General features: G+C 40.9%; 1 protein-coding gene across 1 annotated transcript in view; it reads right to left on the reverse strand.

The window, feature by feature from the left end:
* Nucleotides 1-372: 372 nt before the first annotated feature.
* Nucleotides 373-24229, reverse strand: part of mybbp1a (MYB binding protein (P160) 1a) — a 27188-nt gene continuing 3331 nt past the window's right edge. The window contains exons 3-27 of the mRNA XM_080866864.1: nt 23086-23169; nt 22929-23003; nt 22562-22669; nt 22276-22466; nt 21928-22095; nt 21313-21430; nt 20586-20875; nt 20364-20474; nt 20154-20279; nt 19818-20024; nt 19622-19730; nt 19436-19523; nt 18669-18826; nt 17662-17784; nt 17277-17471; nt 16345-16518; nt 16069-16226; nt 14224-14358; nt 14039-14108; nt 10749-10880; nt 10600-10668; nt 7585-7698; nt 3879-3980; nt 3673-3797; nt 373-1199 (exon numbers count right to left, since the gene is read on the reverse strand). Coding sequence (XP_080722990.1) covers nt 857-1199; nt 3673-3797; nt 3879-3980; nt 7585-7698; nt 10600-10668; nt 10749-10880; nt 14039-14108; nt 14224-14358; nt 16069-16226; nt 16345-16518; nt 17277-17471; nt 17662-17784; nt 18669-18826; nt 19436-19523; nt 19622-19730; nt 19818-20024; nt 20154-20279; nt 20364-20474; nt 20586-20875; nt 21313-21430; nt 21928-22095; nt 22276-22466; nt 22562-22669; nt 22929-23003; nt 23086-23169 — 3573 coding nt within the window. The 3' untranslated portion in view covers nt 373-856. The remainder of the gene's footprint in view (nt 1200-3672; nt 3798-3878; nt 3981-7584; nt 7699-10599; nt 10669-10748; nt 10881-14038; nt 14109-14223; nt 14359-16068; nt 16227-16344; nt 16519-17276; nt 17472-17661; nt 17785-18668; nt 18827-19435; nt 19524-19621; nt 19731-19817; nt 20025-20153; nt 20280-20363; nt 20475-20585; nt 20876-21312; nt 21431-21927; nt 22096-22275; nt 22467-22561; nt 22670-22928; nt 23004-23085; nt 23170-24229) is intronic.

The following is a 24229-nucleotide window of genomic DNA, read 5'->3' on the forward strand; positions in this document are numbered from 1 at the left end:
ATCAGAACATTACCATAATGCTGATTCTTTATCTCTACATTACATTACTCTGTGAAAGGGCTAAATTGTAGTGATAAGCCTCAAGATTTATTAGTATCCTGCTGTTTAGTTTTTGTTCTCAAAGTCTTTTTTTTTTTTTTTTTGTTTAAGCCTGAAAATCTGCTGCACACTACCTGCTCTGCACCAAACAGAAATGCAGCAAAAGAGCCCAACTTTGTGGAACAGCAAACCCAAAACAGAGCTAAAAGAGACGAGCTGGCCACAAAAGTGTGTCCAAAGTAATGACAGTGGGGGTCCATAAGAGTAGGATGAGTTAACCATTTGCCAACAACCTCATCATATTAATGAAAAAAAGGCAATGAGATGTCAAAATTGCATTCTCAACATACTTTTATAAAAATTTTACAGGTTTAAGATTATTTCATAAGCCCATGACTTTCCAGTATACAATTGGTTTGTAGCTCAGCCAGTAATCAGGAGCTCCAAAAACATTACACCAACACCTCAAGCCTGAACTTTTGATCCAATGCATGATGGATCCATGCTTTCATGTTTTTCACACAAGTCCTTGCTGTTTCTTTTTAACATTTTACATACCTGAATAACAAAACTACATAACTGTTCTGAAGTGGAGGCCAAGTTGATTAACTTCCAGGAGGAAACATCACATTTATTTTTCTCATAACAGCAGTCATATACTGGGAAAAATATAGTCTTTCTTAATTCACTTCCCACACATTAAAAGCCTCGTAATTTGACATAGAAAGATGTGAGAACCAGAGAAAGACGAAAACAAAGCGTCTTCAAAGGAAATTACAAAAACGTTTCTGTGTCCATTTAAATAGGAGTCTCCACATTACATCTGCCCTCCTCCCTCTTTCTTCTGTTTGGGCTTCTTCTTCTTCTTGGCTGCTTTGCTCTCAGACTCCGTTTTACTCTTTTTGGCTGGGTTGGGCTGTGATGCTGTCGCGCCACCATTGGGTCGTTTCTGTTTATTTTTCTTGTCTTGCTTCTTTTTGCCTTGTCCTTTCTCCGTCCCTGGTTTATCTGTGGAGGCCGTGTTGCCTGCTGCCGGCTCCAAAACAGGCTTATTGCGCTTCTTACGTTTTTTGGTTTCTGGCAGAAAACCCTTCTTCTTTGCGGGGCCCGACTCTTGTTCTGTCTCCTTCTCAGGCTTCGTTTTTTCAGCTTTAGGTTTCCTGCAACACACACAAGGTCAACATGACAGATTTTATTTTTAAAAAACAACTGCTGTGGTCAAGAAATAATTTGTTTATGTAAATAAAGTGCTGTATGAATCTACGGTTAAATGTGACTCGTTGTTTAAACTGTCGTCAGCAGGACTAGAAAAGCACTACATAAACACACATTAAGTATGCTAATGAATTTATGGAGTGCAACATTCGGCATCTTTCTTTAAGACACCTTGAGGTGTGGGCTGGAGTACCCAGGGATCGAACCACTGATCCTCCGATTTGCAGTCAAACTGCTCTACCTCCTGAGCATCGTAATCAAAGCACCGAAAACTGAATCATCAATCAATTTGAAACTCTATTAAAACACAGATTAACTACCCCAAACCTAAAACTTCAGAACAGTTTGTCCTTTAAATGTCCTTTACTCAGTATGTGAGGATTATGGAACTGAGGCAGGAACTTCTAATGGACATGAACAAAATTCAGAACAATCTAATCCAAAGAACGAGAAGACACTTAACATTCGTCCTTGATAAAATGCTGCTACTACTAACACTTCAAAATCCTTCCTAGTTATGACTTCCCATTTATTTTTACATTTTATTCTAGCAGAAATTACAGCAAGTCATTTATACCTGCAGCACACAAAAGAAAGGCTCAACTTCTTTGTCCTAGATTGGATCTTTGGATATTAAATACCATCACAGGCTGGCTTTTTTACATCCAGAAAAACCCGAGGAGATATAGAACAGATGGAGGTTTATTTAATCAATACTGGATATTCCCTTTGAGCAAAAAGAAAAAAAAGAAAAAAAGTGGATACTTGGCTCAAGGTGTAGAAAAGAATAGTGTCTTATCGCTCAGACAGGAAATAGTGTTTCTATTACTCAGTCAAAGGGTTTCATAATGGCAGAGAGAAATGCGTATGCTCATCATCTGAAAGTGGAAAAGTGATTTCTCTCTCCCCGTCTCTGTGTAAAAGTGTTTTGTTCTTTCCTTTTTTTTCCAATAATGCTGGTCATTCTCATTTTTTATGCTATCAAATAAAACATTTGTACCTTCAAATGCCTTTAAAGACATTTGAAAATAGAGCTTTAAATCACATCAAACGATACTGGGGTATATTAATAAATGAATATGAGTTTTTACTTTACCATCTTTTCCAATCTGGGCATTTGAACTGAATATCAATCTTATACAGACTCAGAAATTTAGATTGTGGATGGCTAGCAACATGATCCATTTATTTCAGTGTTATTTGCTGTGCTTACTATTCAGCAGCAGTGGCTGCTGGCTGATAGAAGGAGAGCTAACATAGCTTGGAGGAAGCATACCACACTGCTTTCCTTATCCTGCTGTCTTAAGTGTAAAGCGACTTGTTTCATGTCTGCTCCACTCCACACAATAAGGAAGAGAACTACTGCAACCATGATTAAGAGCAGAATGCAGGAGATACTCAGGAGTCAAGATACATTTGGTGAATAATAATGCATACATGCATGCATGCATTATTTTTACACTTTCATGCATTTATCTCCCAACAGAGATAGTAGGTGGGGGGGGGTCACATCAGGAAGAGCATCTGGTGCAAATTCAGTGTCAAATCAAACATGCAGAGCTACCCGCTGTGACGACCATTTGTGAATAATGGAGTAGCTGAAAGCCGCTTTGACTTTTGTTTTAAAGTCAGGAAAGCAACTGTTATTTGAGCCTTTATTTGATGCCGGATCAGTACTCGGTCATCGGTAGATAAGCTGAGCTATCAATATGAGGATCCAAATTGAAAAAGTTGGATCCCCGAAACTTTAAAGTAATCAGCATATGAAAGGAAACGATGGTTTGCAGAAAGGTTTTGTGAGGTTACAGTCAGCTAGACCTTCAAACACCAAAATGTTATCAGTTCATCTTAAACAAGGGAAGATTTTTGCCATTTATCAACAAGACGACCCATAAATCAGAACTCCTATAATCAGTGCAGAAGCAAAATCATCGCAAGGATGTCCATCATTAAAAAAAAATCTCTGCCACTGAATGAATCTGTGCTGTTTAATACGTGTCAGTATTACAGGTTGAGAAAGTCTGCAAACATTAAAAAACTCCAGAAATACGACTTAGTGCACCGATCTTTCCCACTGAGTCCTTCTTGGGGGTTGGCAGCTATTAAGTAAAAGCCTGAGGATTACAATATGCACCCAAGCATGGTGTGATTTATACTTGTGAGCTCCTGGCACCCATGCGTAGCATTTAACAGAAGAAACGAGGATCGAGAACATACCCTTACATTGAGCTTCATTAATACGAGTTAAAATAAGCGACCCCTGGCACCAAACTGGTGTGTGTGGGCGAGGAAATCTGATTACTCACTTGCTGCACGGACACAAGGACTTTGCACAAACCTGATTTCTTCCTTTAATCTGATTTCTGCACAAGAATCACCTCTATAGCTCTTCATTTCAGAGATGCCGAAATAACTCACGTTACTCCAAAGTGTTTCATCACAGCCCAGTAGGTGTCTTCCAGCTTGCCGGTCTTCTTGAAAGCAATCACGCTGGTCAGGGACTGCAGGACCTGCTGGAGGGGCTCCAAATCCACAGACAGCTTCTACACATAGCATGCAACAGAGTCAGAAACTGGAAACACTTTACCTGCTTCTTCTCATCTCAACACTCCATGCAAACCTACCTGCTGGTGAACGTGCTTGACTATAAACTGGCAGAGCTCCAGAGTTTTCACCGCCTTCTCCTTCACCACCTTGCTCTCAGCATGACCAACTTGTCGAAGACTCTAGAAAGATGATGATAATGGGATTAGACTCATGTCCATGTTGGCCTTAACGCCTGATCCTGCTGTTTTCATTTGCTTCTGATTTGACAGCTTGGCCCATTATGTAACTACTGTTTATGGCCGCTGATTTAAACCTCTTGGTAGGTGAAGATGAACCTAATCAGTCAGCATTATCTTAACCATGTCTCCTGTGTTTATTTAAAACATGAGCTAATCACATATATACACTATACTCTGGGACCTTTTTCCTTTCAGATAATGATGAATGAAGGGGCTGCTCACAATCAGAGCGGTGTACCTGAGAGGACCATTTTATATTAGATCCACTCTCTTGGATCCAATAGTGGGAAAAAAAAACCCCAGTCTGAAAGTGAGTATTTGGCTCACTTGCACATGGCTTCAGTATTTGAACTCCAGCCATGATTAATAGGAGTATCTACCATTATATAGGGCAGAAATAGAGGGGAAAACATAATAGCTCCACTTTAAGTTCTCTCTTTAGTTTCTCAACTCTAAACTGTCTTTTTATTCCATTTCTGCCACAACAAAACACAGTACAGACTATAGAAACCAACTGCATCTCAAACCTCCCCCCACCTCCCCCTTAGAGTACCAGATGAAGGATATAAACATAATCAGACGTCATCGAGTAATATATAAAAATAAGTGGTCATTTTGTTGCAAACCTCACGTACAATAACGACATTGTGGTTGCGTGTTAATAATAGCCGCTGCAATACCTCCAACAAAGGATATAAATGGTAGGATATAATTTCCCAGCAGATCGTCTAATGGTGAATCTGATCTTTTCTAAATGAATATGACACATAACGTCTCTAATGGCCAAATGTTAGAGACAAAGAGTCCTTTTCATCTAGAAAGAAAACAGAGAAGACATCACATTCATAACACGCTCACAGTAAGAGAGATATCTAATGGGATCTATGTAGCTTTGTACATAGCCAACATATGTAACAGTGCAGCTCTGGCCCATCTGCATTCGTCACACGTAGCATCCAGGTCTATCTGCATTTCTGATAACCTGACCAATAAAGACCATGTGCAACCTTAAACTCCATTACTGCGTGTCAAAGGCATGCTGAAGACGTATATATCCTCTTTATGACTTTTTTTTTTTTTTTGCCAAATTGAATCTGGGATGTTTTCCCCAGTTTCCTATTTAATTTAAAGATACTACACTGGTGAGCTGTGCATTGAATAAACGATACATTCTGCTCAAGATTTTCTTTGAGTCCATCTGGCCTTTAAAAATCAGATCTATAACTGACATCTGAGGACATAAAGGGAATCAATCTGAATTAGATGAAACAACTCGAAAACATTTTGACCTGACTTCATCTGGACAGCTGCTTTCTGTGGCACTGAACACTTCTGCTACACTCAGTCTGGCTACATGTCACTGCCTATCCCTTCATACAGATGGAGGTGGAACTGGAAGGTGAGCGGGGACCTTCTCATGCTACCAGTTAGGGCTGGGCCATATTATAACATGGTAATACCGGTACAATGTTAGGCAACGATAAGAAAATGGAATATCGCGATAGAATGTGGGTAAAAGGCGAGTGCCAGTGCCTTCGTTTTCATACGCACACGGCCGAAAAAGCATGACGGCAACGGAGAATGAGAAGGGAGAAAGCGGATCATTGAGTGAAACTGATGAACCAGAATTAGTTTGTAAAAATGGTGCCACTTCAGTGATGTGAAATTGGAATTTGTCCGTCAGACACATTTTTTTGTAGAACATGCAAGGGGGCCGTCATTATTGCCGTATTTGTCGGACTAAGGCGCTCATAAATCTCGGAGTAATCTGGGTCCTAAACTCCCAAAGTCAAACGAACACTGCAGCATCACTGACAGTTAAAAAAAATTGTCTAAATTCTTTCATCTTTAATAAAACGATCAGCATTGCTGCTTTACCAGGTGTAACTATGAAGTTTAACATCCAGGCATCCATAAAAACAGAATTTATTACACTTAAAGGAGTTAGAAGCTAGCAGGAAGTTAGCTCGCTAATTTCGCTAGTTACCTAAGTATGATATAGCATGTTCTGACTGAGAGATTTCTGAAAAAATTCAAACATACAGCTCTGCTATCACTTCCAACATAAATGAAGACAGGAAACTAAACAGCAGTGACGTTTGTAAGGTTAGTGAAGTTGGGCTAGCTGGTTTATAATGATGTGCTACGTGATCGCTAGCGACACAGCTATGTTAGCATAACATTAGCACAGTGAAGCTGGAGGATGAGCGCTAATATTTTTCCACTCGATGAAAGTTAACGTGAGGGTTTCTGGTGGTTAGGGACAAATGCAATCACATGTCAGGATGCTACAAACGGACCAAACTTCAGTTAGGAAAACAACTGAGATAATCCATCCACAATACGAGGTTAGTCATTAATATACTGCACCAACACAGGAATAGAGCAGCTGCGAGAGAATTCAGCATTAATGAATCAATGGTAGGGAAGTGGAGGAAGCTCAGGTTTCGGCTTTCCCCATATTCCAAAAGTGCTTCGTCTCTTTGCTATTACTGCCGCCCGGCATAATTTGCAGACGATGTTGTTTGTAGCCGCTGCAATGCTTTCGACCAAAACAGGCGCAGCTTGATGATGACACCATCAACATGCTCTATCGCGGTAGAGCGGTATAGTCAAAATCTCTACCGTTGGCCAAATTTATATCGTTTCTACCGTATACCGTTTATACCGCCCACCCCTATTTAAAACACATTATAATGTAAATGTAAACAGCTAAAAGGACATTTTAATGTTTGCTCCAGTACTTTACTATCTATCAAAATAAAAGCCTCCAAGAACAGATTGCAGAGGTTTTTAATTTAATAGACACTTATATTTGAGTACAACTATATCATGTTCCATTACATATTACCATAAATGTTTAAACATTACTTATAAATATTAAAACAGAGGAACAGCTGAGTTGGATAAATGAAAGCCTACACCTGCATTTTTGAAATATTGTTATTATATGATAAATAATTCTTGATGGAAGAGAAAAGCTAGGATTTATGTGCAATTTCTTTGAAAACACTTTTTTTCACGACTAAGTTTCTAAAGTAGTACAGCTGGTCGTGTCGTTTGGTCTGGGAGGAAAAAGACAGGAGGTGGGGTTATTTGCAGAAGACCTGCAGAAGCATGCAATTAGGCATGTCTTCACCCTCCACTCTCTGGAGGACACACAGAGGACAGCGAGAAGAGCAGCGGCTCTAATCATCATTTATCACAGGACGATGCAATCTCATAAACCTTCTGGAATAATATAATAAAAATGCGAACAAGCCTGAAGCATGCTGGTGTATGAATGCCTCTACTTACAGTGAGGACATGATGTGCAGCTATGGCCTCATGCTGCTATACTCAAGGAAAAATGACTCAATCAGTTCCACAAGCAGAGGTTTACAGAATTTAAATGAGGGAAAAGGCCTGCCATCGGGTTCAGTGTCTTGCCTGGGGAGGCTTTGTCATGTGAGGGGCAGAAGATCAAATCGCTATCTGTGTGATTAGTGGATAACTCGCTCTACCACCTGAGCACTGGCTATAATGCAGAGGTGTGTTGACTCACCGCTGCCAGCTGACCTTTGACCTTCTCGCAGAGCTCGGTCCACTGAGGGCCGCTCAGCTGCTGCTGAACCTCCCTGCTTTGCATCGCCCGCAACACCAACACACACGCTTGACCCTGAACACACACACACACACACACACACACACACACACACACACACACACACACACACACACAAAATGAAGCAAGTAAGACAAAGAATTTAAAGTTAAATTGAGCACTTTAATCAAAAATTAGCATTTATGATTTTTTATAATGTGTCCATGGAATAAAAGGCAGCTCAGACACAATGCTAACAGAAAAATCTCACCTCATCTCATTTCGAGATAAGAATAAACATGCTGAAATGTTTTTTAGTTTATTTTAAATGTGTCAGACGCCACAGAAACACATTTCTGAGAAATGTATTATTCACAAGGCTGGTTATCTAGATCATACTCACAAACTCTTTCTTCGGGCAAAGTTACTTAAATTCCAGGATCTGGTTAATTACAATACATCCATAATTTTGTATAAAGCTTTTACTAAACTTTTACCGGCAAATTTACAAACTAGATTTGAAATTCGAAAAAAGGTTTATAATGTGAGAGGCTTTGGAGAATTCAAATTACCCAGAACTCGAACAACCCGTAAAGGCTTTTGTGTGTCTGTATGTGGTGTGAAAATCTGGAACAGTCTGAGTTTACAACTGAAACAATGCAAAAATATTCATAGATTTAAATTTCTCTACAAACAGTTGGTCTGGTCACAGTATACTCAATGATGGTTTTTAGTGTGCTCTATAATGTCTGTCCTCTTACCATTGCTGGTATGGATTCCAAAATAAAATAAAAAATAAAAAAAGTGTGCGTATGTATGTACATATATGTACTTGTGTGTGTAGATATATATGTATGTATATGTATGTGTGTTTGTTACTTGTAGTTATTATTGCCTGTTACCTGTGGTAATGCAATTTATAATTTATATATTCTGTATTCAGTTATGAAGGCTCTAATTGTTGTTTGCGAGCTGCCGCTTAGATGCTTGTATGTGCCCGGGGCTGTTGATGGGTCTGTATGCAATGATGGGCGTAGCTGCGGGAAGTTTATTGTTTTTTTTGTTGATGAGTGAGTATAGGGGTGGGATTTAATAAGTTTTCTTCGTCCCACTCCTTTTTCAGGCAATTTTTGTTTTTTGTATTTTATGTTCAATATAGGTATTTGTTGTGCCTGAAAATGAACAAATAAACGAATGAATGAAATGAAAACAGGAGTGGACAAAGGTGTGTAAATGGGAAAAATTGCCAGCAAATAACATTAAGTCTGAGGTTGTTGTTTTTTGGTTTGTTTGTTTTTTTTAATCTCTTAGGATGCAGACAGTAAGTTGATGAACAAAAGCAGATTGCTGTTGTGTTTCTCTTTCGATTACTTTGTTATTGTTGTTCTAAAAAAAATGTGTTAATGGAAAAAAAAAACATTTTGACATGACAAATAAGTAAAATGCATAAATTTGGATGATGGCTCAGTTGCTTGAATTTTTTTCCTGTTGGAAAATGACTGCAAGTACTTTGCGGCAACCAACTGGTCATCAAAGGTCAAGCGTGCAACACCGTCAACTTCTGGGGGACAAATTTGGATTGCAGGGCGACTGCGCTGGTTGCTTGGTGGGAGATAATCTGTCTCCAAACAATTGCAGTCTGATGCAGACAGACTGGTGAAGTTTAACAAAATAACTTTCAATTCAGTTCAACTGTTTTTAAATAGTGCCAAATCAGATCAACAGTTGCCTCAAGGGGCTTTATATTGCAAGGTAGAGACCCTAAAATCATACTGAGAGACCCCCCTTGGAGCAACAACTTGTCGACAGTGGGAAGGAAAAAGTCCCTTTTAACAGGAAGAAACCTCCGTCAGAAGCGGGCTCAGGGACGGGCGGCCATCTGCCGTGATCGGTTGGGGGTAAAAGACAGAACACGGGACAAAAAAAACAAAAAAACATGCAGCTAATTTCTCACATAACTGCTGGCGTCTCATATAAATGCAGACAGATTGACTGATTGATGGCAGCATGTTGGCAGTCTCCACTGATGAGTGCAACTTGTCTGCAGTGAGTCCGTTTGCAATAGGGGCCTGACTCAACTGGTTGCCAGCTGATTGTATTCTGGATATATTCCTATATAAAAGTAAGGTTACGCTTATGTCATTTTCTAGTTAAATCACTGTTTTACAGCTACATTGTCACTATACTTCTCTTATCCTTAAAGGAAACTCTTTAAAGGATAACTCTGGTGATACTCTAGGAGCAAAACCAGCAATACATTTATTATAAAGCAAGTAAACCCTATATGGTATAGAGTCTGTCGGTGTATTAAAATGATTTGTGATGTCACATGCTTGTTAATGTGCATGGACATGCTGTCCTGCTGCTGTAAATACTTAGTAGAGCGATAAATGTAAATTAATGCTTGCCAAAAAAGTGCAGTTTGCTCCCAGCTGTTTCAGTCTTTATTTATTATAAATATTTGTGAGCTATTTTTTAGTTTTATATCTCATTAAAGGAGGAAAAGCAGGGAGCTACTAAAAACAGTTGACTTTATTGCTTTTATGGAATCTGTTGACAATATAATAAATACAGAATATCACCAGTGCTATGTTTTAATATTGAAACACCATATGGTACAATAAGTCAAGGATCCAAACTCATGAACAGGTCTACTTATTCAGAGTGACACACCAACCGAGGACTGGGCATCACAGCTTTATTTGAAACTTTACTCTAGCAGACAGCACCATATGAGCCATATGTGCTCTAATTGTTTAACTTGCTCATGTGGGAGTTTTCCCAAAGTGAAGATGATCTTAAGTTCTCAATCAGTTAGTAAATGATATCATCTTTCAGTTTTATTCCCATGGCATGATGGGAGAAGAGAACTCTTTCATGTTTGTCATTTAGGATTAGGCTGCTTAACTGTTCCTATAGTAAACAACAAAAACAAAAAACAAAACAAACAAAATTGGGGGGTTTAAAACTTTTTACCTGCTGATGTTCTCTGACTCCAGATGTGATGTTCTGCACTGCTGTGTCCAACAGTTTCACGCATAAAACCTGCAAATAACACACAAGTGTCAGTTACTGCTTCAGAGGCGAGCGGCTGCACTCGGACGGAGGTGTGCGTTTTTACTCACGGGGAATCTGACGAATAAGTCGATGAACATCTGAGCAGTGAGTGGGCTCTTCCTCCGGCTCATGAAGGAGCACAGAGCATCTCTGAAGATAGTGGAGACCCGATCCACGTCGACATTACCCATGAACTTCAGCTGCACACATCAAATAGCAAACAGCAGACATCGGGGTTCAGATGCTAATTTAAAGCAAAAAGAACAAGCCTAAATAATAAAATTAGTCATGGCTGGATTCCAGTTAGCCATTTGTGTTTTTACTGGGAAAGCATGCGATTATTCAAGTAGACGATCGCTGCTACTCGTGCTACTACAAACACTTTCTAGTACAGGGTTGGAGCTCCTTTTGCTTTGAGCACTGCTTTAATTCTTCATGGCGTAGATCAAACAAGGTGCTGGAAACATTACATTTTAGTCGTTTTGATATGAGAGCATCACACAGTTGTTCAATATTTGTCAGCCGAGTACAGTGAACTCACTGAGTTCAAGAAACAAGTTTGAAATTAATGCTGCATCAGAAATCCAGACTCATCAGACCAGGCAACTTTTTTCTAATCTTTGATTGCCTAATTTAGGTAAGGCAGTGCGAATATTAGCCTCAGTTAGCAGCTGAAGAGAGAAGCTCCTGGTGTGGTCTTCTGCTGCAGTATCAGAGATGCTCTTCTGCATATCTAGGTTGTAACGAGTGGTTATTTGAGTTACAGCTGCCTTACTATCAGCTTGAAGTACTCTGGCCATTTCCCCCTGATCTATTGACATAAATAAGGCAATCAATAAGATGGGTATGTGGGAAAATCCCAGCAGATCAGCAGTTTGTGGAATACTCATACCCACAATGATGCCACATTCAAAGTCACTTAAACTGCCTTTCTCCCCCCCCCACTCTGATCCTAGCAGTTGTCCAGGTGCATCTAATGAAAAGCAGTCAACTGTTTCATGTAGCCACTTGCCGCCAGACACCTCTCTCCATTACAGGAATTTGTATGCAAGCAAGACTTAAAGACATGACAGCACGACTAACTGAAGCAGCTTTGCAGTACTTTGATCTTGATTATGAGCAGCTGTGCGTAGGCTGCCTACTTGAATATGAGTAACTACATTGTGCACAGGTCTGTGGAGGGAAATCTGCAAGAAAAGAAATCTGCCAGTGCTACCGCGGCTAACATTAGCCACACTCAGCAAAATAATATTTGTTTAATAAAAAATGTGATTAATGGCTTCAATTAAGACTATTTTCTGAGTGCTTTAGAAAAGGTGATTAGTTAGTAGTTAGTTAGTTAGTAGGTAATTAATTTCTTTTCTTAATTAGTTGCTAAGAACAACTATAATTTTCACTTTGGGTATAAATGTGAGGAAAAAGTTGTGAGGTGAAAAATGTGGTGTATAAAATGATGTCAGAAAAAAAAAAAAAATCAAAACACAGAGAACAGAGAACAGAGGTGCCCCCCCCCCGAGTTCTGAGTGCTGAGGATGTTAGAATTAGGACCAGCAGTATTTCAGTGTACAGGCACAAACAAACAGAAACACACTTTCATTTGCATGTTTTAACAGATATTTGCACATCATTTAGATTGAAACTTGACTACTGTCGTGTCTGCTTGAATATTTGAAGAGAGAAGAGCCATTATTTAAAATAAAAGGCAAAAAAACCCCAAACAGATTAACGGTAACACTATTTGTGGAAAAAGAACATCCACTCACTGGTGTGGAGGCGTGAAGAGACAGATATGTCAAAACTGGGACAAACAAATCCCAAACTGTCTGCTGGAACAGAAGCTTATTTAAGGAATCTTTGTCAATACACTTTTAATAACAAGTCTTATGAAAACATCTGACAGCAGCAGCATCACGCAACGCTGGCGACGTGCATGGAACATCTGGTGAATGCCCCCCACCACCACACCACCACCAATCAGCCTGTCATTAAACTGAGGATTCACAGGACTCATTTCATTATTAACAGATCATTTTCTTAATTAAAATCAATATAGACAAGTTGTTTGGATTTAACATTGTTATCAAGCAGTCACTGATTTCATGATGTCATCGCTACAGTTAGCACAGACAGCGCTGGCATTAATATTGGCTTTCTGTAGGGCTCATGTTCGTGCTTTTCTCCTGCTGGGTATTAGCTCTCTTGGGATAATTAAGGCTTGACTGCACAACCAAAACAGGAAGAAGAAAAGTGCTTTCGTCTTCTCTGTAGCTATCAGTAGATTCCCTAAGGTAGCTGAAATAATGGATGGTAGAATAAAAGCAGTAACTGTGGAAGTGGCAAGAGGAAAGAGTGCCCCACTGGCCGAGAAAGCAAGTAAAAAATGGAGAATCGAGGAAACTGAAAGTAACTCAAAACTGGACCACAGACGGGCAAACAAGTAGAAGAAGAAAACTTTCTACATTAATGCTAACTTTAGTACATCCTAAATAGTAATGGCTGGTATGGCTTATTTACAGTAAAATTAAAACTGAACTGGTAAAAACTGCCATGAAAATCACAGGAAACAAATGTTTCCAGACAACATAGGAACAAAAATTGTCATTCATCAGGCGCATAAAATGGTTAATGATCCCTCCTGTATCCTTTTTCACGGCACGAGCTATTACCCTCAGGGAAACAGTACAAAGCAAGCGGCTATAAAACAAACCGCTATAAGCTCTCTTTCCTCCCAGCATCTATTGCACTTTTAAATAGGACTTAGCCCAATTTAAAAGCTCTGGAGCCACATCATCGTGTAATCGAATGTTTGCTGGTGTCATATTATGGGATTTATTGTGGGAATGCTGCTATGTTTAGCACTGTTTGTCCAAAAAAAAATTTTCCCACGTGGGAAAATAAAGTTTATTCTTATCTTCTTATCTTAAAAGTTGAGAAAAACAGAAAATACTAAGAAGTGAGTAAGGACAAAAGTTCGTTCAAGGACGAGAGAATAATCTGGTCAAAAGGGGGCCGAGTTATCCAGGACACTCCTCTAACCCAGTAAAGTCCAGAAACAGACCTGGAATCTGGTGCACAGCTGAGCACAACATGAGAGAAAACATAAGAACAGTACCTGCCTGTTGTGTAAATGTTTAATTACCATCTGTCTACTGACCAACTGTGTGACCTACAAGCAAAAAAAAAGAAAAAAAGAAAGCCTGTCCTGTCCTTTATGTGACTTGTTTTGGGTAAAACTGGAAGAAAAAACACAAAAAAACAAAACGTACACATTCTGATCTAGACAGGCAACCCCCTGCAAGCAGGTAAACATGATGGCTGAAATTAGTGTGTGTGTCTGTGTACTTGTGTGTGAACATACGTCGGCCTGCTCCTCTGTGGTCTCAGCAGGAGGGGCTCCTCGCAGCACTTTCACCACATACAGAGAAGCACTGCAGGGAGAAAACAACACACTTAAGGCAAAAATAACTCTTCTCACACATTTAGAAATACGGTAGTGTCACATCATCTTCTCTTCAGCTCCGTAAAAAAACATCACTGCTGTACCTGAAGTAGTAAAGGGAGACTGAGGAGTCAGACAGCTTCTGGGATTTGGTGACCAGCTTCTCCAGCAGGTCATGGAGCTCCCCCTGTCTGTCACCGGCAGTCCTGCAGTAAACCTTGGACCTGCACAGGTGGTTCCTATAAAAACAGAGACATCAAACACTCAGGAGGACCTCAGGGGAAGCTGTCATTACTCATCCATTCATCCACTTTCTTAACAGCTTATCTGACTTACAGTTGTGGTCAGAAGTTTACACGTACTCGTCATGGGCATGAACGTCATGGCAATTTTTTCCCCTTTGAACTGTTTTTATTTTTTATTCAGATGATTGTGCAGCCTACATCTTTAATGACTTCGAAAACAACAGGGAATTTGAATTTAATATGATTAATTTGGTCAAACTTATACATACACCCAGAAATATGTGGTTCAATGTCCCTTTGATGAGAGGTGCGCATCAACCAGATGCACCTTTGTCGGTTTCCTGGCTTTGTGGCCGAGTTGACAAAACCAGTGAAGGCTGTTCGAGAAACTTAATGTTAGCCTGCTTTATTTATTCCAAAACCAGTTTTAATGTGTTTTTGGGTGCACTGCCTTGTTGGAACACACAAATGTGTTCGAGTTTCAACCCAGCTGTTCATTTGAGGTGAAACTGAATTTTAAGGTACCGCTAGTCCTCCTTCATTACTCCACCATTCCAGTAACACTGGCAGCAAAACAGCCACAGAGCAGACCTACACCATGCTTGGTACAGTGGTAGATTTCTAAAGCCTCACCTTTACTCCTCCAAAGATATCTCTTGTCATTTTGGCCAAACAGCTCGATCTTTATCTCATCTGACCATAAAACATTTCCTGGGTCGTTCCTGAACATCCTAACCAATTTCCTCTCATCTGAGGATGATGCAGTTTGGATCTTCTTCCATACGTTGGCAAATTGGTGAAACATAAGAATAACTTGTACTTAATCTACAGTTTAAAAAAAAGGCTCCAGAAGACCTACCCAACTTCTGTAAATCCACATATCTCCTTAGATCACTTTCCCATCTGAGTATTGGTCAATCCAATGAGTGCTGTAACTGCAGTTTTGCAGGAGGGCTCGAGCAGCCATGTCAGTTCAGAACAGGGTTCAAAGACAAACACACAGAGGGCTGAAACCCTGACTGACCTGAACTTAGTACTTAGATTCAAAGACATGAGCTTGGGCCATGTTAAAATCTATCACCTTGTCTTTTAGATACAAGCTGGGTACCTGAAACCTTCAACCTACTACTTAGCAGGGTAGGGTAAGAAGTGGATGTATGCACACCCTATTAATTCTGTGTGTGGTGGTGGGTTTGGAAGCCATCTGAAACCCCAGAGCAATAAAGTAAATTTTATTAATTTGAGAAAATCTGTTTTGTCTAATTCAGCAGATTAAATTGAAATTTACCCCACTGATGTTCATAAAGTCTGTTATTGTAAAATTGTTCCTCCAAACTGATTTGCTCTGCCCACGTCAGAGATCTAATACAGTTAGAGAAACTAAACGTTCAAAAGCAGCAATAGCCACTGTTGAAAGAACATAAGCTATTATCCTCTGAAATTCCTGCCATCTATGGATTTATAAATTGTCTCTCAGTTTCTCCAAATACACTCAAATCACCAGCTTTGAACTTGAAATTTTACAAATTGCAATAAATAAAATGAAGTAATACAAGCAAAAGTGTTTTGTAGTTGATCTCCAGTGGATAAAAACGCTGACGTGAACATTTCAAATTAAACATGAGACATAAATCGCAACACCAAAGATTTAAAATTAATTATGACACTAACAGTCAGCTCAGTCCACAGCTCACATGTGTTTACCTGAATATGTCTGCTGTCCGGCGGAGGAAGTCCTGCTCCTGCTGGTCACTGCCGGAGCTCATTCCTCGCTCGATAATGGCGAGCAGAGGCTCAACCAAGCCGAGGACGAGAGGGCTGCCAGCCTGCCGCGCCACAAACACTTCAATCAGGTCCAACACCTACAAGAGCAAAACAATGGGATGAGAAAGGTCTGTATTTTACTTCTCGCCGTCTCTCCTCTTAGTGTCATGCTGTGCTGGGTTAAAGATGTGTTTGACAGGACTGAGCTTAAGCTACCTTGATCTTAAACTCTCTGACCAGCGTCTTCTCCTTTTGTAGTTTTGTCTTCTCATCCTTCTTGGCCTGGAGCTTTTTCTTCTGCTCTGAGAACAGCGCTGACAGACTCTTATCCAGCTCCATCATGGCTTCATCATCCAGATCTTCATCACTGCTGGCATCCTCCACTGTGGCCTGAATATGAAGTACAACTGTGTTACTTTGACATTGAAGCACTGAATTATAGCTCTAGCCTGAGGTCTCTGAGGTGAAACATCTTCTGTTAGGCTCCACCTAAACTTAAATTATTCTAGCTGAGCTTCAAACACATGTAGTAAAATTAATAAATGGAACTGGGAGGGAGGTGGGTTGCAAAGAGGCTTGCAGTTATGCTGCAACTGAAGTCGGGCTAAAAGAGCTTAAACAGCAGACAAAATACAGAATACTTGCTCAGTTTTTATTGCATCTTTCTAAAAATTAGCTGTTAAACAAGTTACTGGTGACGTTCTGTTGCAATTTTATCTTCCTGCTTTAGGCTAAAGGATGACGATGGCATTACAAAATACAGCCCAAAATGTGGTGCTGAGGAATACAATCTCGTCATCCTAATCTCTAATGAAGAGAGAGGTGGACTAATGACAAGATGTATGATGAATATTAATTTGCAGGATTTTGCTTTTTTGTAGATTTCATGCCGGCACTGTGGACGATGCTGACTTAACGGCTGTGAAATTTTAATTTTGGTCACGTTTTCTATTTACGCACATAAAATTTGCTCCCAGGATGACAAAGATTAATGCACTTAATGACCACGGTGTCTTTACACAGAACACTTTGGTGAATCCTAATGAACACTGCTGCTGTGATGAGCCTCTGCTCGGCCTTAGTGGGCTCTTTGTATTAAAAGTTCATTTGAAATCGGAGCGGACAAGCTGAAAAGCCTGACCACCCACCAGAGCATTCTTCTGCTGGAGGACCTTCATGAGCTCCATGCGGAAGTTCTGGTCCACTGGTTCCTCGTCCATCTTCTCATCTTCCCCTTCCTCCTCCTCCATTGCTTCATCTTCAGAGTCGTCATCCTCGTCGTCGTCATCGTCATCCTCGTCGTCATCATCATCATCATCATCAGATTCATCAGATTTGTCATCCTGAAAAAAACAAAAAAAAAAACAACTGAATAACTAAAATAAACAACATTTTGTGTCTAAAAGAATAAACTGTAACCGTAAAGATAGAAACAATCGGCATGTGAAAGATAAATAATTTATGTTTGAGTAGAATTCAGTGCATAAGACAGAAAAAGGTTGATAACAGAAAATGCGTTTGACAACAACTGACCTCCATCTCCTCATCATCTTCCTCGTCATCCTCCTCGTTTGTTTTCTTCTTTTGTGTTGCGTTTGAGTCATCTTCGACAACCACAGCGGCGTCCTCTTCGTCATCCTTCTCTGGGTCTAAAACCTACACAAAATGTTGTTGTTACAAATAACACCGACTTTGTGCGGAAATCGCTGATGCATTCCTTTTTTGGCTGTTTGGCAAAATTAAGCAGGAAACTCATTATTTTAGGCAGATTTTACAAAAAATAAAAATAAAAAATTGCCGTGGCTAACCAACACATTACTCTTCACACAGGCTGTTTACCTGCAACCAAAGCCTCCACAGGTCAATAGCACAGGTGCAAAACAATCGTAAACAAAAAGCGTCCAATATCAGAAATCTGTTGTGTTTATAGATAAAGGCATAAAATAAATTTGCTCCATGGCTTTACTTCTTCAGGTCTGTGTAATCAAAGCCGAAAATAGATATCTGGCCTAAAATTAGAATAACATTGCTTATCTAGTTCTCTACGTAGCTATTACATAAATAAATAGCTACAGTTAAATAGCTGTTTGAAAATGGTTCCACAGAAAAGGCGTGAAAACACACTAACTTCATCGCAAACACATGTTTTGATTTGGGGGTTTTATGAGCAAACTAATAACAGTAGAAAGCTGCAATCTGGCAGTTTTCCTATTAAGATGTGTATCACCACCCTGGAAATTTTTTTTCAGGGGAATTGGAGATGGTCAGATTGGAAGCATTTGCTCAGTTAATGTGGAATGAACCAAAAGTGTCATCAGGAAACCCTGAAAAACGCAGAAACCCCACAGCACTCTTGGTGTATCTTTGTCACATGACAAAGAAGTGGCCATATTTAGGTCATGTGATGAAAGAAGAACAGAAAAAAAACTTAACTAATAAAAGGCTCTGGTTAAAGTTACATTACACTGATAACCTGACTTATGTTAATTTCATGAGTGTCTACAGGGAATCCCGATAATGACCCCGTATGTGTTACTTACATCTAAGATGGCGGTGAGGGCGGCTGCAGTAACGTGGGGGCAGATGGAGGAGAAGACCGTCTTGCACACCTGTCTGATATGTCTGCTCTGCTGGGAGAGCAGCGACAACAAGATGTCCACCATCACCTCCACCCACTCGGGCTCCTCCTGTTCTGTGGCTGCATTTCAAAACATCCAACACATTCATACACTTAAAAGCAGCACTCGCTTATTCATTCTCTGGCTTCCTAAGAGAAAGCACAATAAGCTAAGAACACAAAATTCTTTTAATTTTAATTGGAATAAGCCGATTATTAAGAAATTCTGCAGAAGGTGAACAAAATTATGCCGAATAATCTGCTTTTAGCTTCGCTTTTGGTCTCCACCAACTGCATGGACATTTCTACAGGGAGTATGAATTAATTTAGTTGATTAATTTGATCAAAAACGGGAGTAATTACTGATACTTAAATACGGAAGTTCAGTCTTACCTTAAAAAAAAGGTACAGCTTACAGACCGTCAAATATGACGCTAAAATATGTTTGGATTTCTAGGTTGTTCTGCTCACTTTCATTTTCTGTGAGGCATATTTCAAAAGTTTGGGCATAGCGAGGTTGTCTGTGTCCTGCTGCTTCGAGTGTAGGAAGCAGTGGGAAGGTAAGCACAGACATGAAAACAATGTTGACCTTCTCATAACTCCTGGCATTGCCAAAAATGCTCAAGCATTTCTTTATATATATGAGAGATGTGCTTCGTGATGCTGCTGCTTTTTATCACAAGGCCTGACCTTCTTTTTTCTTTTTGGCCTTCTTCTCCTGAGCCTTCTCCATACAGCTCTGCAGGTCTTTCATGATGTCCAGCAGCTCCTCAGGGGCCTTTGGGAAGAAAAGTGTTACTACGCTGCTCTTATTCAGCTAATTTAGGTTTAATGTGTACAAATAACCAACTGTAAACAAGCTGATGGATGCTGTACCTTGAAGAGGTGCATGCCGACCAATAGGAAGAGCTGCTGGAACGCGCTGCTCTCTGCTGTTTGGCTTTTCTTTGCCTTCTTCTTCAGGTTTGCCACAGACTCCAGCATGCTGGAAGAAAACAAATCAAAAATGGCACAGGTGAATAAGCAAAACTCCTTTAAATGTAAAGATTACATCATATTCCAGCTTCCCTACCTGTCCCAGGCTTGTCTCTGCTCAGGGCTGAAGGGCTGGCTGCTCTGGACGTGTTTTGGCTGGTTAAGCAGGGCTTGCGCGTACTGAACCAGGTGGTAGATCCACATGGTGCCGTCAGCCGTCACACCCAGAACCCGCTTTTGGCTGACAGCTGCACCTTCGGTTGCGTCCTCAGTGAGCGGCATGTGGTGCATGGACAGGAGAAGTCTGGGTAGCGGAAAAACAGAAGACAGCTGAATGACAGCTCAATTTTTCTTGAAGAAAAAGATCAGAGAAATAAAGTACAGCCATCAGCGGGTGATATTTAAAAGCTGCAGAGAAAATGTCAATTCTCACCCGAAGAAAGAATTAACGAGCACGGCTCTGGTTTTATCGTCGATTGGGACAGAAAGCTTCGTCTTTGTCTCCGAGATGTCGGCCGAGGCCTTCTTGGCGCTGAAGAAAGCATGGAAAAAGACAAACCTGGGGAAAAAAAACAAAGAAACACTAGTGAATAACCTCCTCTTCATCAAACAAAGAACTTCACAGCGCTCAAACAAGTCTTACCTGGCCACATCCATGATGAGATCCTCTTGCTTCTTCACCTGGTGGTTGTCAATGATGGAGGCGAGCCGGGAAACAATCCACTTCCTCAGGCGGAATACAGATTCCTCCTTCCTGAGGAAAGATAATCAACAAGTTGCATTCATCCACTTTCCGTGCCTCTTTTGCCCTGTTCAGCACACATTCTCTGCACGATCTAGCAAAAACAACAGCAGATGCACTCACTGATCTTGTCCTCCCTTGCTGTCCTTCTTCTTGTGAGTACTGATGTCCAGCAGCTTGTCCAGCTGAGGCTGCAGGAATATGTCCTTAAGCCATTCCACATAGCCCTGCAGAGCTGCAGGCTGAAGGTGCTGCACCACCTTCCACACCGACGGCACCACGGGGTAGCCTCTGTTGGTGAGGGAGGAGAAACCCACCATCACTGCCAGCTGTTTGTCTGAGTCCCGACAGCCTTCCAAGAAGTCCGACACAAAGACGTCCATCTCAGGGGCCAGCTTGAAGCGGTCCGGTTTCTAAGAGTGAGAAAAGATGGAAGCGGACCTACATTAGCTTTAATATGTGTGAGCACGGCTTTAACATGGTGACTTGGCACTGATTCTGCAGGAAAGAAACCCTCATCAACAAGCTGGAAGTGATACAGTGCTTTACAAACCAGTGATATTGCTGCTTGGTGTCAACTAAAGTAAAATGATCACATGACCTCTGTGTTTGGTGAAAGACTGTAGGTCATTTGCTGGGAAATTTTCACTTTATGAATTATAGGCATGGCACATTTTACTACACAAATTACTACAAGTACAGTAACACTAGGCTCATTTTAGCAGGTCTTGTAGCAGAAAGCATTGCAAGCAATCTCCTCTAGTGTGCAGATTTTATTAGCTCGTCCCATTAGATGACATTGAAGAGTGGAAGCTGTTCTTTATAGTCAAGTCTAGACGGTGGCACTGACCTGAGCAGACACTACGTGTTCCCCATAGTTCATCATCACCTCTCCAGACAAGACGTCCTTCAGCTGGGCTGTGGACAGCAGAGGGAGGGTGCTGCCCAGCAGACGGAAGCTCATGTAACTGGACACAGATGGGAAAGCAGCAGAAGGGCTGAGCACAATGACATAATAAACAGGACAAATCAAAGAAAAAAGAAGAGTAAATCCTGCAGAAACAGGTGTGCTCTCTCTCCACCTCTGTCAAGTGTTACTAAAGCAAAGCAGCAAAGTGAGCACTAAACACAGCGACAATATAGTGTCAGATTTGCTGTTGCAGATTAAATCCTACACCCTCCTGCTCCAAGTTTGACTTTAAAATCAACACAAACTGCTGAGTTATTAATTTTCATGCTAAATTCCTGACATGAAGATGTCTGCACTTACGTCTGATACAGGATAACGAAGTCAGTGGTATTAAAAAAGTGCTGTTTCATCTAGTGCAGCACTCAGTTGTCTACCACAGTTAGTTCACATCTGATAAAACCATTTCCAGTGAGCATAACAATATTTAATTACTTCATTTTAAAGGGCTAACTGTTCAACGTGCTGCAGGCTCCCTCTAAAGCTGACAGGACTCACTGAGTTGGCCCCGGCTGTTCCTTTAACATGCCATCGGTGATGGCTTTATTCCAGAAGAGCTCAAAGCTGTCTTCCTTCAGAGAGAGCTTCAGGAGGTCCAGGACCACTGCTGGGAGGATGCGCTCCTTCTTCACAGCGTGGGCTGCCGTCTTCAACACTTCTGTTATTCTGCCAGACATCAGATTAGACAGTTCAGTCAGAAGCTGCTGATTAGCAGATCCAGAAGGGGAAAGTGGTGCATAATTATAGGATGCACTTACAGTAGTGTAGCCAGCACAGAGCAGTGCAAGCTAAAATGAACATTCAGATCAGCAGCAGAAGATGTGCGTGTTTGTGAAAGCTTCTTACTTGGGTATGTTGTCAGCGTTGATGATGGTGGAGGAGCCCAGCAACTTCTTCAGTTTCTTGGGTTTGAGGGTTTGTGGGAAGCGCTGCAGAGCTACCAGCAGCAGCTGCAGCTGCTCCGGAGTCCTGAAAGCAGATTCCAGGTCAGTCTGCAGGGCTCCCATGAGGACCTCCTCAAACACCTCCTCAGGGACCTGATGGACAGGATGACATACACTAGAGTCAGAAAACCCCTGAAAATAGTTGAAAAACACTATTTTTGTAGCAGTAACTAGGCTGCAGCTGTCACCTCAGCGAGGATGTCCATCATGGTCTTGGTGGGTAGGTCCTTCAGGTGTTGTTTGTGCTGACTGAGGCTCTGCAGGAGCTGCACACATCCCAACACCACCTGCGGCTCCTGCACAGAAACAAGACAGAGAGCTCAGAGACCACAACGTATTTGACAGAGCATCAGCTGTCCTGGATCTCCTCTGTCACCTGGATCTTAAATCTCTCGTGAAATTTACAACCGCACAAAGATCTGAAAGTGATGATGATGACACGATTGGTATCCCTTAAATATTTGCAGGCATCCTCAGTATATTGTCTCAGGCACATTCTCCTCTTTAATGCAGCAAAATTTTTTCCAAGTATGCTAAAAATGTGAGAAAACTTACCTTAGAGAGGCGGTTGGACTGATGAAGGGCAAGAACACCAAACACGTTTCCAAACATAGCATTTCTGGAAAATTTCTGAAAGACAAAAGATGAAACAAGTTCAAAGATTGCATTCATCGATTTTGGTGCTAAAAGAGACCAAACACCCAAAACTCACCTTTTTAGCTCCTTGCAAGTTGTGCTTTTCTTTGATTCTGTTGAGTATACTCTGCAGGGAGACATCTTCAAAGGCACTCAAAACCTAAAAATAAGGGAAACTTTACTGCTTAGCTCAGTTATTATAGAGCACTTTCCTAACACTAGCAGCAAAACAGCATTTGTACACACTTCAAAACCCACATTAGGACCAATATATTCAGTTCAATACTCATCTTAAAATAAGGCAAAACTAGCACTTTAAATTGCATGACGCTGTACAGAAGGTGATACACAAATAAAGGGAGACTGTCCATGCTAGACAGAAAGCAAAGGATGATTCATTCAGGAGGTATGTCCATGTTTGACAAGGGGGAAAAACAAATTCCAGTGTACGTAATGACACCCTGGAAACTTCTGGCTACCACCCTAATTTAAGATGAATATAAAGCGGGGCTTTACAGCTGACTGGTTAGCTTTTAACATGATCACATCTACTCCTTAGACTTTTGAATTTGCTCTTTAATGAAGAGTAACAGCAACACATCTTGACCACTTTATTAGGTATATGTGTACATGCTGATGTCATAACCTATTGCTATACAAAGCTTATAGTGACACTTTTGTACGTACAAAAATGTGCCAAAAAAAAAAGGTGTGTATAAGTCTTTTACACACAAATCATCGCTTCTCTCTCTTTGTCTCTATCTTCTTTGTCTTCTTCATCTGCTTCTGTGACTTCTGTGACATTTGCCTCTTTCTCCTCATCTTCATCTTTGACATCTAAAGGTCATCACGGCAGATCATCTGAACATCCCCCCAGCATCTTCCTCTGTCGTGCCAACGCTCTGCAATGTCTTCCTTATCTACACATCATCATAAACCTGCTCTCTGGTCTTCCTCTTTTCCTCCTGGCTGGCAGCTCCGTATTAAACATCTGTTATCCTTCCTCTCTACATCTCTAAACCAACCTCAGCGTCACCCCTCTAACTCTTTAACATCTTTGAGATCAAAGCAGCTAAAAGCATCTACTCCCAGAAGCTGGAAGAACGGCTCTCAGCCAACGACCCTGCGTCAGTGTGGAGGGGCCTGCAGGAAATCACCAGCTACAGACGCCCCCCACCCACTATTGAAGCAAACAAAGACCTGGCCAACGAGTTAAACAC

This window comes from Rhamphochromis sp. 'chilingali', assembly GCF_963969265.1.
Source record: "Rhamphochromis sp. 'chilingali' genome assembly, chromosome: 19".
In the NCBI taxonomy this organism is placed as follows: Eukaryota; Metazoa; Chordata; class Actinopteri; order Cichliformes; family Cichlidae; genus Rhamphochromis; species Rhamphochromis sp. 'chilingali'.